Source organism: Balaenoptera acutorostrata, chromosome 14 (genome assembly GCF_949987535.1).
Source record: "Balaenoptera acutorostrata chromosome 14, mBalAcu1.1, whole genome shotgun sequence".
Classification (NCBI taxonomy): Eukaryota; Metazoa; Chordata; class Mammalia; order Artiodactyla; family Balaenopteridae; genus Balaenoptera; species Balaenoptera acutorostrata.
This window is the reverse complement of record NC_080077.1, coordinates 71,060,862-71,077,773: the sequence shown is the minus strand read 5'-3', so window position 1 is coordinate 71,077,773 and position 16,912 is coordinate 71,060,862. Positions and strand designations below refer to the sequence as shown.

The window sequence follows — 16,912 nt, the reverse complement described above, 5'->3', positions numbered from 1 at the left end:
TGTCTTCTCCTTCCTATTAGCTTTGTCCCAGAAGTAAGTGTGCTTGATAAACCCAGTTCTTACTGATTAACAGAGACTGCTCCTTTCCACAGGGGTTGGTCATGGAGACAGATGAAAAAATATAAGCGGCATGGCCTACTTCTCCCTCGGTCTATTTTACCACAGTCTGAATGAGGACTGGTACTTATATGCACATAAGATGATCTTTACAGAGTGAGGATACCACTGAGCCAACATGAGCACCTTTTAGTATACATTTTCTGTCAATATGCAATTATAAAATATTTATAGTTGGCTATGAGGTACTTCAATTTTATAGTTTGTAGAACAATGTATTCACCTGTGGAAATCCTATGATGTTTAACTAACTGTAATCAGTTTTTCAGTTACTTTTCCGATGATATTAAACCTTTCCAGAAACTATAAATGGCCATAAATAGAAATCCAATAAAAATATTTTGAGCGATGAGAACAAAAGATTTTAGAAATCAGGATTTGGTAACAGTTTTGAGAATAAAATGATTGTCTTAGCATTAATCCTAGAACAAAGAATGTGAAGTCATGCATTCTAATGATGAGGGTCACACAAGACACACACCTGGTTGCATAGAGAGACGTCCCATCACTTCGCATTACAGTACAAATTGAGGAGGGGTCACCATTCCCTGACAGATTCACTACAGCTGTGCCTTTTCTAGAAATGCAAAAAGGTAACTCTGAAACAACATAATGAATTAAAACCATTAATAGTATAGTATCTATAACATTATCTTTGGCAAACCAGAAGCTATTTTTATTACTTAAGAAGCAATAACTGGTGTAACCAACAATGAAGAAAAATAAGAAGGAATCTGACCTTGAATGAATCTATTAAGAGTAGGTATTTTGTAATTAATATTTACTTATCTTTTTAAATTCTGTACTCTGGATGAAGTACTTAAAGTCTTTAACATAACTAGTTGAAAAATGAGATATCAACTTCAGTTTAACCATGAAACATCATGTTCTTCTTCTAATCCAAGTTACTCAATATTGGGCTAATTTTTAACATGCAAGAAAGTACCTTTGAGTAATAAAACCATAGAATTTTGTTACTGTCTTTCCTGCCCGATGAAAAATTAGAATCTGTATATGGCGATCTAAAAATTTTCCTTAAGGACATTACTGAGGATGTCGTGAGCCACATTCTCCATGTCTTTCTTATAAGGATGACGAGCTCTTTGTTACTATGAAAAATGGCACATTTTAAAAAATTAATTTTTATTGGACTATGGTTGCTTTACAATGTTGTGTTAGCCTCCACTGCACAACAAAATGAATCAGCCATACACATGCAGATATCCCCTCCCTTTTGGACTTCCCTCCCATTTAGGTAGGCGTTCCCTGTGCTATACAGTACGTTCCCATCGGTTGTCTACTTTATACATAGCATCAATAATGTATATGTGTCAATCTCAGTCCCCCAATTCCTCCCTCCCCACCCCTTCCCGCCTTGGTATCCGTACATTTGTTCTCTACGTCTGTGTCTCTATTTATACTTTGCAAATAAGATCATCTATACCATTTTTCTAGATTCCACATATATACATTATACGATATTTGCTTTTCTCTTTCTGACTTACTTCACTCTGTATGACACTCTCTAGGTCTGTCCACATCTCTACAAATGACCCCATTTCATTCCTTTTTATGGCTAAGTAATATTCCATTGTATATATGTACCATGTCTTCTTTATCCATTCCTCTGTTGATGGACATTTAGGTTGCTTCCATGTCCTGGCTATTGTAAATAGTGCTGCTATGAACATTGGGGTGCATGTGTTTTTTTGAATTATGGTTTTCTCAGGGTATATGCCCAGTAGTGGGATTGCTGGATCATATGGTAGTTCAATTTTTAGTTTTTTAAGGAACCTCCATACTGTTTTCCATAGTGGCTGTATCAATTTACATTCCCACCAACAGTTTATGAGGGTTCCCCTTTCTCCACACCCCGTCCCAGCATTTATTGTTTGTAGATTTTTTGATGATGGTCATTCTGATCGGTGTCAGGTGATACGTCGTTGTACTTTTGATTTGCATTTCTCTAATAATTAGTGATGTTGAGAATCTTTTCATGTGTCTGCTGGCCATCTGGAAAAATGGCATTTCTAAGCCACTGGTTTGCTCCTGTGTTACACGTGGCTGGGCTCCTATGAATGGTGCCACTTCTGTTTGGCTGACAGGCAGCTCAAAGCTAAATTAGAGATCTACCTTAAGCAAAGAAGCAGAATCCCAGTGTGTGTTACACGATGTACTAATATCATCCCTGACGTCCTATTATCTTTTCTGCCCTGCTTCTTGATTTCCTCGTTTTACTCTTTCAAAAGCTCAGGGTTGTAGTATACCTTTTTTTTAAAACTTATTTAAGACCTTTATTAACAGGTGCTTGCAGTTTGTTGACTTTTTGAAAAAATCAAGCTGTAAACTTTTATTATAAATTAAAAATGAGGTTCTTAAAAATCTCAACTCGACCAGATATGAAACAATTTAAAAACCTTTAAAGGTGTATTGAGAAAATCCAGGTTGTTGTTTTTTTTTTTTTTTAAAAACACATTTGTCATTACCAAAAGAGACGTCTTTAGGTAAAAATAATAAAACCCCCATGCTGCATAGATAACGCAGATAGTTCTGGTTATCCGGTCAACAGGCAAAAAGCAAGCACTTTAGTCTTTAGCTCCAATCTTCTGTTCATTTCTTATTGCTGGAATTTCATATTCATTTCTTCTTGTTGGATGACGAAACCGGATGATGGTAGAGATGGTAAGCCGGCATTTACTCAGCCCCGCCCTGCTCAGTCTCAGGAGCGGACGAATCCTCAGCTGGTGGATCGGCTGCTTTTGTCTCTTTACCATTTTGTGGTTTAGGGTTTTCTGGGCGTCTGCGCCTGTAATTGAAGTTGCGGCGGTACCGACGTTGAGGTGGCTGCCGACCTGACCTTGGGTCTCATCTCCTTGATTTTCCTTATCTTCTTCACTGCCGTCCTCTCTGCGCTGTCTTTGGCGAGGAGGGCCCCTGCGGAATGGTGGTCTATAACCCCGATACACGTTCTGTCTCACTGGTCTACCTTGTTCTCCTGCACCCTGGATGTCAGCACCCTCCATCACCTCTCCCTGCACAGGACGGTGGACCACTGTGGTCGACGCCCATAGGCTCTCGGCACGCAGTAAGGTGGGCGCCTGCGCCTGCGGTAGGGCCGGCGCTGTCGGGCCTGGCCTTCGGGGGCACTCTCGGATCCCTCCGTCTTTCCCCCACTCTCGCTGTTCCGGTAATTCTGCTGGAGGTGGCTTGGAGGACCCCTGCAACGCGGAGAGCGGCTGTGATGGTTACGGGCTGGTGCACGTGTACCGCCTTGCGCTGGACCCCCAGGGCCTGCAAAGTCTGCTGCTCCGCACCCTCTTCTCCTTCAGCGACATGGAGCTCCGCAGCCTCTCCGTCCCCTACGCCGCGAAGGCACTTCCCGGGTTCTTCTTCTTTACGGCAGTCCGGTGTACACATACATCTTCTTTGGTGTCGTTCCTGTTGCTGAAGCCATATCCGTTTCTTACACTGAACCATTTTATGTTCCCAGAACCTTCGCTGCGATGAGTTTCTTGTCCCCGCCGGCAGGCGCCGCCGATGTGAGGCTGCCCGGGCCACCGTTCCCTGCGCTGCTGCGCGTCATGCCGGGCTCGGTGTCGGCAGCGCTGAGGGCGGCGGCCGGGTCTCGACCTCGCTGCTCACGGCTGCGGCTCCTCCCCGGCTGTGATGGCAACCAGGCCGGCGGCGGCGGTGAGGCTGCTCGGGGCTCTCTGGGGGCCGTTCTCCGCTCCCGCTACCCATTGAACTCAGTACACCTGTTTTTATAAACTGCTTTAAATCCTTTTGGAACAGGATGGAATCTTTTTAAAAAGGCAGGGTTGAGTACAAAGAGGTATATTTCCCTCTTCCAGTTATACCATTATCAGCTTGTGTGACCTTAGGCAGGTCACTTATACTTTCTGTGCTTGTTTCCTCATATGTAACGACAAGATAATATTCTTTCTCCCAAGCTTACCAGGATTTTGCGACGGCAACAAGAGACAGCATGTGGGAAAGTACTCTGAAGAGCAAAAAGCACTGTAAAAAATGCCAGGAAGGCTGCACACGAGCTTCTGCTGTCCCTACTGAGAGAAAACATCAATACCAACTTCAAAGCAGAATGAATAACTTTCTAAAGAATAGTAACCTGATCATACATTGTTTTCTGTAGGAGTCCTTTACTGTCCAGCAACTTTAAGACTTCTTGAGATTTTTCACGATAAAATGATTCTCCTGAATAGTCATCAAAGTGTACTCCTAGACGCTAAAAGGATTTGGAAACAAAAGAAAAAAAAGTTACGCATGTGTCCTATTATCTTACCCTAAGACAAAATACGATGTTCTACAGTCTGTCAGACAGATGGGGAAAATAAGAATGAAATCAAGTCACTCCGTGACTCAAACCTTCCTAACGGCTCCCCCACACGGTCAAGCCCTCACAGTGGTACTGTGCTGTCCAACATGGGAGTTGCTAGACACAAATGGCTATTCAAATTCAAATTAAGGAAAATTGAAGATTTACTTTCTCAGTTATGCTACTCACACTTCAAGTGCTCAATGGCCACATGTGGCTAGAGGCTACCATATTGGACAGCAGAGATCCAGAACGTTTCCACTGCAGCAGGAAGCTACCCTGGACAGCCCTGGAAAATGTCCTACATCCCGCCCCACTCTACAACCTCTTCAACCTCCTCTCTTACTTTTCTTCATCTTGCTTCCTTACTCCAGCCATGTGGGATCTTTGCTGAAACTCTCTTCAGACAGCACACCTGATCCCACCCCCTCCCCTGCTTCACTTTTCTCCATACATCATCACCACCTAACAGACTGTATATGTTCTTGTTGAATTTGCACTGCCTTGAATTTGTTTAATCTGCTGTGTCCATGCTGGAGTGTCAAGTCCATGAGAAAAGAACTTATATCTCTTTTATTCACTGTTGTATTTCTCCCACCCCCAACATGTTTTTAGACAAACAAATTTATAGCCGTCACATATTATGCCTAAGGAAGCAAAAGAAGAAAAAATGATTAAGAAAAAGTGAAGGAATGATAGAAGAGAGAAGAGAAAAGCCAAACTGAAATGAAGTATCAGGATGTCACTTCACATTCAGCCTGTGAAGTTCACAGGCTTTCTTTTGTAGCTTTAACTTTCAGCCCAAAGAACAATATCTGAGTCCCAATTATCAACTCAGTGACAAATGACAAATCTGTTCTTAAAATATAAGCTTCAGAAGCAACCTTCCTACCCAGGAGTACCCGTCAAGAGCTGCACCACATGACAAGAGAGCTGGAGAGTGGGTGGGCACCTTGTAAATCCGAATGTACTCTTCTATGCTCAAGTCCCGAAATTTCTGCCAGAGTGCAAGTGCTTGCGTGTCGCCCAGTTCCAATCGCTGGAAGAACTCATGTGCTGATTTTGCTACATTTTTGTCGTCTGCTGCTTCTTTATTAACTTGTACATAAACCTAAAGGCACAACAGTACGTTAAATGAAGTACATTACTAGTCACTGTTATCTCCAAAAAGGAAAAGAAGAAAACAAAACAATCTGGAGAATTCTCATTTAAAGGTTATACAAGTGCACTCGTCACAGAGTGTAACCTTTTTTCTTTTCTTTTTTTTTTTGCCATGGACCCTTACCTTAGGGAGCCCTAATAACCCCTTCTCAAAATGCATAAAGTAAAATACATAGGATTATAAAGGAAATAATTACATTGAAATACAATTATTCAAATTTTAAAAAATACTTGTGATATAGTAAAAGAGGAAGTGCTAAATTTCTGACTGAGGTTACTGAAAATATGTAATTTTTTCTTCTCATCCAAGTTCACAGACCCTTGGGTTAAGAATGCCTGGTTAGGGACTTCCCTGGTGCCGCAGTGGTTAAGAATCCGCCTGCCAATGCAGGGGACACAGGTTCGAGCCCTGGTCCAGGAAGACCCCACATGCCATGGAGCAACTAAGCCCGTGCGCCACAACTACTAAGCCTGTCCTCTAGAGCCCACGAGCCACAACTACTGAGCCTGCGTGCCTAGAGACCGTGCTCTGCAGCAAGAGAAGCCACCGTGATGATAAGTCTGCGCACCCAACGAAGAGTAGCCCCCACTCGCTGCAACTAGAGAAAGCCTGTGCACGGCAACGACGACCCAACACAGCCAAAAATAAGTAAATAAATAAATTAAAAAAAAATAGGGACTTCCCCGGTGGTCCAGTGGTTAAGACTCTGCACTTCCACGGTAGGGAGTGCAGGTTCGATCCCTGGTCTGGGAACTAAGATCCGACATGCCGCACACCGCAGCCAAAAAAAAGAATGCCTGGTTTAGACTAAGCTAGCATTACTTCTAAAAAAAAAAAAAAAAGTGAAATTATTGCTGCAACTTCTCTGAGAAAAGATTGAAGCTAGTAGAATGGTTCAATCTGGAAAAGAAAAGGCCACAGGGTGATTCAGCCGTTGTTTTAATGAAAAAAATTTTAAACTGTTCTCTAAATCTGCAAAGACCAGAAAAAAACAGGTGATTTAGGAAGACCTTTGGGATAGTTAGCTTAGTTATACTCCGACTTGGGCTCCTGAGAACCGTGTGGAGCACGCACTCCTGGAGTGCTTTTGCACCATCCGTCCTGGCTGGCTGAGTCCTGCCCCAACCCAATGAGAGGAGTGCAGTTGGATGGCTTGTTAAGGGCTCTTCCACTTCTAGGATTCTGTGTTCACAGAATCATTTTCCAGTCTCTAAAATGCAAGGTTAATAAATGACATAAAAATATCAACACTACACCTCAAGTAATACTGAAGTTATGCATTACGGACTATAAAGATTTTACTTACAAGTTGTAACTCACTTCCAGGGTGAAGCACGAACAATAAATTTACTATCCTCATATTTTTTTCCAGAAAGCTATTAAATTAGCATGAAAGTAATAAAAATTGGCAAATAAACTACCAAAAAATATGAGGCCTCTAAACTCTTACAGTAATATCATCAAGATATCATGGCAGGGCTTCCCTGGTGGCGCAGTGGTTGAGAATCTGCCTGCCAATGCAGGGGACACGGGTTCGAGCCCTGGTCTGGGAAGATCCCACATGCCGCAGAGCAACTGGGCCCGTGAGCCACAATTGCTGAGCCTGCGCGTCTGGAGCCTCTGCTCCGCAACAAGAGAGGCCGCGATAATGAGAGGCCCGCACACTGCGATTAAGAGTGGCCCCTGCTTGCCGCAACTAGAGAAAGCCCTCGCACAGAAACGAAGACCCAACACAGCCATAAATAAATAAATAAATAAATAAATAAATCCAAAGTTAAAAAAAAAAAAAAAGCCAGGGCATTAAACTCAGCCTGCCGCATTCTGACGCTTACAGTCACCTAGTCACGTGTCTGCTGTAATCCCAGAGAGGCCTGGCAAATATGAGCCCGCTGGCCTGTGAACGATATACAAGTTACGTTTTACTGAGATAAACCCAAAAGATACACTTCACGCAAACGACACCGGTGGACATCAGGGACAGTCAGTGAGCCTTTTTAGTCAGGGTTAATATCAAAAACATTTCATGATAGAAAAGGCACAGGCACCAGCCCATCGGGGCGTCTTCTGCATGTGCTGTGCCAGCTGTGAATTCTTCAGTTTTTAGGTTTTGAGGAGGTGGGAGGGGGACCAGAGGAAAGGGCTAGGGCAGCGGCTACTTACGGAAAGACGTTATCAGCTCTGCTTTTAGTTACCTCAGTGAGAAAACTACCAGATTCACAGCAGCAAGGATTGTACAGGGTATGCACAAGGGAGGGGCGAGAAGGGCAGGGCCAGGGGTCTTGCTGGCCATCCCAGAATTGTGCCTACCCCACCGCTAGACTTGTCTTGAGGATGTGCTGAGTCATGAGTATAAAGTACTTGGCACAGTGCCTGAAACAAATGTTATCTTTTGTTATTTTATTAAGTTACTAATTTCTTTGAGCCTTAATTGTCTCATCTGTGAAATGGAGATAAAAATAACAGAGATAGGGCTTCCCTGGTGGCGCAGTGGTTGAGAATCTGCCTGCCAATGCAGGGGACACGAGTTTGAGCCCTGGTCTGGGAGGATCCCACACGCCGCGGAGCAACTGACCCCGTGAGCCACAACTACTGAGCCTGCGCGACTGGAGCCTGTGCTCCTCAACAACAGAGGCCGCAATAGTGAGAGGCCTGTGCACTGCGATGAAGAATGGCCCCCGCTTGCCACAACTAGAGAAAGCCCTCGCACAGAAACGAAGACCCAGCACAGCCAAAAATAAATAAATAAATAAATAAATAAATAAATAAATAAAAATAACAGAGATATTATAAGAATTAAATGTAATAATGTAGGTGAATGTACTTTTTAAAGAGTAAAGAGTTTGGAAATTTTGTAAAGAGTTTGCATAATTGTAAAGAGTTATGCAAATTAAATTATATTAATCTTCATGCAGGGAGGCGGATGAGTGGAGGGGGAGACACAAGGTCTTCAAGGACTTTTAGGGGAACTGATATTTCTAGACAATATGAGTTTAACTTGCACTGAGTGGGTCCAGGTTAGGCAGAAGGGATGGGGGGAAGGGTTAGAAATGCCTCAGCTCACCTTTGAACCTACTGGGTGCCATGTACTAAATTTCAAAAGAGGGATTCTGGTACCCGGAGTCAAAGGGATGAGAATTAAAATTTATTCAGGGATGACTCAGTGCCAGGTATTGTGTTAATAATAATCATAACAATTATTATAGGAATAATCATAGTATCAAAAAATAAAGATAACTTATATTGAGTGCTTTTTTTTTTTTATATTGAGTGCTTTTTTTTGCTACTGATATAGGGAAACTCACGGTGAAGTCTGTTATCTAATATTACCTAGTAATACATCATCTCTGACTTTCTATGTCTTTTTTATTAAACGCCCATCACTGTGATTACCTCAAATCCTTTCAGAAAGGGGCAGGGTAAAAATAATGAAATACTATAGGGGTCATTTTGAAACTTTAAAAATGCCAGTGCTGCGGTACAGGACTAATGCATATTTTATTGGCATGATATTTACCTCTTATGGCAGGCTGCTCATATTTCAGAGGAATTCTATAGTTCACAAAATCCAAATTAATATGCAACACCAATAAGTCAAGTTCTAAAACCTTCTAGGGCAAAAAAAACCCCAAAACAAAAAACCAAAAGCAGAAAAAGCAGCTGGGTTATACGTTCTTAAAGGCACAGTGTTATCAAGGTCCATTCAAGTAGTTTAAATCTAGGAGGAACCCTGAGAAATTACTTTTAAAAATTATTAAAACAGATATGAGTAAATGATGACTCCCATATGCCCATGATTTAGATTTAACACTAACTTATCATAAGAAATTACTTTTAGATACAAGTGGAAAGCCTTTTTGATAAGTATTCCAAAACTTACTACAAATGTTTTCTTTGAATCAACAGTGTGAATTTTAACAGCAAATATATTATTTAACTCATCGGCCGATTCAGGGGGGAGGAACTATTAAAAACCACTTCCCGTTTTGTGACGACAAATTAGAACAACTAAAGGAAAGGTTTCAAATGTTGGCTAACAAAAGTCCTAGGTCTATGCACAGCATGGCCAGATGTCCTGGGAAAAGAATGACTACAGGTACAGAGAAACACCAGTAATAAAGCAAAGCACAAACGTGGAAATGCAGTAGAGAAACGACTGTAGTTGTAAATATTTTCATCACAGAAAAGAAATGTTAAAACTATCATATAATATCATTTCTAATCTGGCCAAGAAACCAGAACTGGGGGGATACTGATCATGGTGCAATTTAGAGGGATGTAGGCCACGAAATCTGCTCCTGGATGGCCGAAGCCAAATTCAAAACAAATACGCCAGAAGGTTGAAACTGCCAAAACTAAACTACTAATTGTGCCCTTGGTACAGCAACTCAAGGACGAAAGAAAGGAAAATGCTTTGTAAGTAATTACAAGCAGTGGAAATGAATGGCTCAGAAAGGCATTCCATAATGCCAGCGGGGGGCGACGCAGTGCAGTGCACAGAACACTCCGGAGCCAAACTGCCTGTGTTGGAACCTTGGGTCTGGCCCTTGGGTTCTTCATCAGTAAACTGCATAATAAAATAAGTTAGATTTTTAACCAATGATAAATAGGGTGTCCTACGATAGTTAGCCCTTCCTTGGAACTACACAATAGGTTTCTTTATGCCACAACTTAAATGGAAGAGGCAAATTCATTCAAGCATTTACTGCAAGGCACGGTGTGTGAGGCTGCAGATAAAAGATCAGGAAGACAGGTCCTTCCTCTCAAAGAGCTCCACGTATAACTCGAGAAGGAAAAGAATGGGTTCGACCAAGGTTCAGGTTTTCTGTTTAGGAACAGGGTAAAATCATTTATTAATATTTGCTTAACGCTCCAAAAAAAAAAAAAGGGAAAAAATTCCTCATTTATACTAAACGTTGTTGTTGAAAGTAATCTACAGTGACAGCTGTAATTTTAAAATGCACCTGGGTCTCCAAAAATTAGCACAAAGATAAAATAACCTAGAGGCTGCCACTTTAGGCTCTGCATTTTCTCCATCCTGCAAAGGAAGGAGGAAGAGAGCAGATAAGTACTCTAAATGGATTTCTATCTTCTATTACAAACAGCAAGGTGGGTGTATTTGACTTGCTCTCTTTTGTCTATAAATACTGCTCCCCTATGAAGCTACTAGGCAAAAGAACACTGAATGAAAGCAACAACACTGTGCCTTGAGTTTCCAGTTATTCATAAAAGTACCCCCTGCCCTTGTTCCTTCCTTTTGTGTGTCCATCAATTAACAACCTCTAACAGAGATGTCTGATCTCCCACTTCTTATGAGTCTCAAGAGGCAGGACACTGTATTAAACTGCATAGAAAGAAACATATGTTTAGGTTTCTATGGAGTTTAAGAACAAATTTTACTAAAATATTTAAAACATTATGGGCAAGAAAGATTTACAATTTACAGGATTAAATTAAAAACTTCTGAGGTTGGGTGGGTGAAAGATGAGAGTGGTAACTCTCATATGTCAAACTGTACTCTAAATTCTTAAAAATGTTCTCTCAACGGCAGAAGGTCTCCAAGTGGGTATTTGTATTTCCTGCACCGTGGGTTGTCTCTGGGGCCTGGATCTGACGAAAGGTTCACTAACCTCGTGGTAAAAAATACTCACGATTATTCAAAGTTTTAAAAAATAATACAGTAAAAATTCCAGGCACTAAGGTGGCAGGCTTTATAGACAACCATAAAGAATTATTAATTTTTAAACTCTTGACTATCAATAAAACTCTTAATGGGAAAGAGAGAAAAAAAAATCTTTTGGTTAATAGTATAAATCAAAATGTAGGCATTTACAGTGAGAGTGAAGGCAAAGACTTAGGAGGAAATCACAAACCTTTAAAGGTCTTTAAGAATCAGAACGTGTTTTGTTAATTTAGCTATTGATACAAAGCCAGCTGCAGGAGAAAAATAATTCAACAAAAAGGAAAATGATGAAGTGCTCTCTGTGGCTCTGGCTAGAGAAGTAAAACATTGATTGGCAAGTGCTCTTCCTCATACACATCCTTAGTCTGATCCCTGGTATGTCACCAGTGTGGCTGACACGGTATCTGTGTTCCTTCTTGTCAGGCCCAGAAACAGCAGAGATAACAACTGGGACAATGAAAAGGAAACACATCCCTTGAGATTAATTGGACAGGAAGGGCTTTATTAATGAACTCCAGGAAGGACTGAGGACAGAAAAGCAGAGTATCCAACGGACTAAATGAGGTAGAACAGAAAGAAGTTCACATTGGGCAAAAGGCAGGAAAAAGAGCTTAAAGAAAAATGAAAAAAGTGCACACAAATTCAGAGAAACACGTGCTTTCCCCCACATCAGAACAAGAGCAAAAAAGTATACACTCATGTCTTCTCAAGGCTAAATGAATTATACTTATTAACATGAAGAAAACTGCAGTACGTAACTAATAAAAACTGAAAGAGTTCTATGCTGAATATGTTATTCTGTGTGTTTATGCTAAGAAGTTTCTATACCTGGAGAAATACTGTCCCAAATCAACTAAAATACTAGTAAAAGAAACACCTGGATTCGAAAATGAAAGGAACTCCCTAGTAAAGTATAAGCAACATTTTCAATTGTTTTGGGTCCTTGTTTTAAGGAACAGTATTTTTGGTTTTTTTTTAAAACCTCTGGGATTAAAAATATGTTACGAAGCTGCACTGTACTCTGAAAAAAAAAGCTGAAGCATTTTCGAACATTGTTTCTTGCCAACTTACTTCAAAGAGATGCTGTAAAGGATTGGACTGGAGTTTTTCTTCATAGCCAAACAGCTGGAAGCCAGTTCCCAAAAGACCTAGCACAGTAATCCATAAATGAAAAAATTACACAATCGAACAGTAGAGAACAGTCATGGCAGGGAACAGGTATAGTTCTATAAAAAGATTAACCTCTCATAATTATGCATCCTGAAAATATTGCAAAACACACACTATCACGTTCTGCTACCCCATAAACTGACACAAGTCAAATTCAATATATTGAATCATAAATTCAATATATTGAAGAGCTCACTGAAATTAATTCCACAGAAACCAAAAGACTATGAGCTCATCCAAGGCAGAGCCTGGGACTAATTTATCTTTATGCTAACGGTGCCCAAAACCTCCCTACAAGACATTAATAAAACAAGCATTTATTGAGCAGCTACTCTGTGGAAGGACATTGTGATGCCAGGCACTAGACACTCAAAATTTGTGAAAAGAAACTGATGGAAAGTGTTTTCAAAACTAACTTTTTAAACTTGTAGGTGTGAAAATAAAACAAGGTAGGATTAGCTTAGTGTTACAATATTCTTAAATAACTGAAGATAAAACTTGAAACAGCCCTGATTACTTCTCCCATTCAAGGTGACCAAGTGACATAATGCTTTGATCTGGCTGATCTGCTTTGATTTGTCTTTTATTTGCCAATTTTTTTTCTTTTAGTCTTTGATGATAAGTTCAGGGAAGGTATTAATTTCAACCTTTTTTTAAAAAATAATTGAGGGGCTTCCCTGGTGGCACAGTGGTTGAGAGTCTGCCTGCCAATGCAGGGGACACGGGTTTGAACCCTGGTCTAGGAGGATCCCACATGCCACGGAGCAACTGGGCCCGTGAGCCACAGCTACTGAGCCCGCGCTTCTGGAGCCTGTGCTCCGCAACGGGAGAGGCCGCGGTAGTGAGAGGCCCGCGCACCGCGATGAAGAGTGGCCCCCGCTTGCCGCAACTGGAGAAAGCCCTCGCGCAGAAACGAAGACCCAACACAGCCATCCATAAATGAATGAATGAATGAATGAATGAATGAATGAATGAATAAGTGAGTGAATGAATGAATAAGTAAATAAATAAATGAATAAATAAATGAATGAATAAATGAATAAATAAATAAATAAATAAACGAATGAATAAATGAATGAATGAATGAATGAATAAATAAATAAATAAATAAATAAAAATTAAAAAATAATAATAATTGAGGTTTGTAAACTACAATGAAAATCCTTAGTATGGACTGTGAATATTTATACTCTTAAGATATTTTGCTAAAAGATGACCACAATTTTGGATCGAAAGGATAGATGCAGCCTGGGCCAAGAGTACTTACAGGTAGTGCAATTACTTTAAAAGCTAATCTGTTTCTACAACTATATCAGTTACCTAGCTTCAGCTCTCAAGGAACAATTGCCACTGGGCCTTGCTGATGTACATTCTTCTATGTAGGCTCAGCAGAAAGTGGGATGTTACTAAACACGGGGTAGACAATCTTTGGGGCTTAGACAGGAACTAGAAGGATGACTAAAACATATATCAGCACTATTCACTTTCAAGCAAAAGCAAATGGGATTATGATTCAGGGTCTTGGGAGCAGGGTGTGGAAAGAGTGTTCTAAAAAACAGAAATAGGACAAGTAAAGGCCAATTCCATTTAATATTCAACCTAATACATTTTCAAAAACTAATTCTGTACTTAGGAACTGTCTGCCAACTTTTAATAGGGGATAGGTGAACAGCCAAAATTAAAACTCTTCAACAATGATGGTTATAATGGAAATGTCGACAGATCATTAACCATAGTAGTCCTTTAGAAAAAAACCACTACAATAAAATCCTGCAGCTAAAATGTAATGAATATCATAATCACATATTTGCTAATGGCTGTGAAATGCCTGAATCGGCCAAACTGATATAAAGTGGATGCCATCTATTAAATCTGACTGTTCAGCCTAGAGTCCAAACCTCTCAGTACCCACTGTGAACTGCAGGTGGGTTTATAAAATGCAGGGCATGTTTTCTGTTCCTCCACAGTGAATAGTAAATAAGGGCACTGTTAGGTTCAAGTTGTACCCTTTTTAGGGTCTAAAAAGGATTCTGATTAACTGAAAGGATAATATTCATAAGAGAAGGTCATGATAAATCTGTCTTTCGGAAACTGATTTCATTTCACTAGATATGGAACATAACAGTATCAGTGAACTTCAGAACTGGCACTTTACAGAAGCTTTAAAATGTTACACAGCCTTTCTTTTGGAGTAGTATTGTGAAATACTTCCCAAGACAGATTCATTCATCATTCTGAGTGCCTCTTAAGTGCCAAGCACTATGGATACAAAAATAAGTAAGACACAGCCCATGCTTTCATGGAACATTTCCCCTAGCAGAGGAGAGAAGCACACAAAAGAATACAGTAAGAGAGAAGCCTATTTGAGTAGAGCTGGGTACTAGGAACTTGGTGATGCGAGAAAGTGGGCAAGGGTGTGTCTGGCTGTCAGAGAACACTTTTCAGAGGTGACACTAGGGCTGAATCTTAAAATGCACCTGGTAGTTGCCAGAGATTTTAATAAAAAGTTCGCATTTCACATGCTACCAGTCCTTCACTACCATAGCAACTTCATTTATCTTGTCCTTCCACACCTTGATTACTGCAGTATATGAGCTAGGAATGGTTCTGAGTAAACTCATGACATTAGAGATAATCTGTGGCACTGAACTGTTTGGGTCTCACTCTTCTCTTTCTCTCTTTTCTTTTTGACCCTCACCCTCACTGCCCCCCTCCGCCACTTGTACAATTTAAGGGGAAGCCAAAGTATCCCAGTTTGTTCTTCCTTTATGCCACTGGCCCAGGGTACGACATTTCACGTAGGATGGACCAGGGAGGCTGGACTTCACTAGTTTTAAAAATGGCAGGGCTGTGGTTGAGAAGGGTGTATACCTAGGCTTACTTTTTCCCTAATACTTACTTCTACATTTAACTAACGAATGTAAGCTACTTTTCTTTAATAAAACCAAAAAAGTCTGTATTTATCAGGTCTCGTTCTGATTGTATGAAGCTTCCTCCCCAAAAACTTACTTGTATGGTGAGAATTACTCTAATAAGTAATATAGAAGATTTATGCAAAAGAGCCATTAGGGGAAAAAAACAGGTAGGAGGCACTACTTCATCCAATGGAATTCTGCCTGTATTCTGTCCAGGTGATTAAGTAATGAGATATTAAAAGAAATTAAACTTAATGATATGAAAAATAAAACCTCAAATTTACTTACCAAATTGCATGCCCCAATCTCCAAGATAATTTATTCTTGTTACTTGATGTCCTAAAGCTTCTTTGAGATTTGCTATAAAGTTTCCTAGTAAATCAATAAAATACACAGTTTCTCATTATCCATTTTGGTATAAGAACCATGTGCTTCTCTAATATCAAAGCATAACACTGAAAATTCTTTTGGCAAAATTTACTAACAATTTCTTTTTACTAAAACATTATTGTGTTTTCATCTACGTTATGGAAAGGGAGTAAGGAATTATTTTGGAGGAGGTAGTTATTCTAAAGAATCTCACAATTTTCAACATTAATGGGGGTTAGGAACACATGTTCAAGTAATTGCGATTCCAAGTCAATTCCAAGGACAGAAAATAACAGAATCTCAGTAGTTAACAAGAAACATGTAATTTGGCTATGTCCTAAAGAACCTAGCCATACTGATTTTTCTTTTTCTAGGTAGCCCATTCCACCTTCTTTCAATCATGAAGTCCATCCTCTCATGCTGCTCCCTAACTAACAGCACATAGCAGTCCAAGGCCTCCACCTTCCTGTACTGCTGATGCTGATTTAACATTTGACCTCTATTCCACTCTCCTTCTAGTGTGCCCTCACATACTGCAGAGGCTGGAAAGCTAAAAATAACACTCCTCAGAATCTCTGGCAGTTAGAGTTCCAGAAGCCATTTAGGTTTGGGCAATTTGATACACTTTTACGTGATCTAGAAGGTAGAAATGAGGTGGAAAGGGAGCTACCTTTATTTTTTCTGACAAGCACAGTAGTGGAGGCTTTGTTTTTTAGTGGCATCACTACTAGAGGTCCTAGTGTCCTGTCATCTGACCTTCAAGGGAAGTGAAAGATAGGGTATAGGTGGCCTCTTTTGCTAGTCTGAATTCTAGAAGGCATGGCAGGAGTAGTGGCAGTTTCCTGACTGTGGCAGTGGCAGTGATCGCAGAAAAGGCAGAAGCTCCCTTGATGATCAAGCTCTGTGCTATACTTTTGTGAATCATCTATGTCAGCTTAATCCAAAGCTTCTTCAGCACTCCCAACAACTTTGCAAACTATTCAATATCCCATAGTAAATTCCTTCTTGCTTTTACTAGAGTGGATCTAGTTTTCTGCAAATAACCCCTCGCCAATATGCATAGCTGACAAAGTACTGCAGCTACTTCTCCGGTTTCCCTACTTCTAGACTTTCCCAAGGTATATGGTCTCAGCAACAGGACTCACCTTTTGCAGCTGGTACTCAGA

General features: G+C 40.5%; 1 protein-coding gene and 1 pseudogene across 3 annotated transcripts in view; both read right to left on the bottom strand.

Annotated features, from left to right (window-relative positions):
* Nucleotides 1–16,912, bottom strand: part of RARS2 (arginyl-tRNA synthetase 2, mitochondrial) — an 84,666-nt gene that overhangs the window by 10,945 nt on the left and 56,809 nt on the right. For all 3 annotated transcript variants that reach the window (XM_007195931.2, XM_057527547.1, XM_028162297.2), the window contains 5 exons: nt 15,666–15,749; nt 12,364–12,440; nt 5,403–5,561; nt 4,254–4,360; nt 599–694 (listed from right to left, as the gene is read on the bottom strand). In XM_007195931.2, coding sequence (XP_007195993.2) covers nt 599–694; nt 4,254–4,360; nt 5,403–5,561; nt 12,364–12,440; nt 15,666–15,749 — 523 coding nt within the window. The remainder of the gene's footprint in view (nt 1–598; nt 695–4,253; nt 4,361–5,402; nt 5,562–12,363; nt 12,441–15,665; nt 15,750–16,912) is intronic.
* On the bottom strand, nt 726–4,053 carry LOC130704718 (Y-box-binding protein 1-like; annotated as a pseudogene).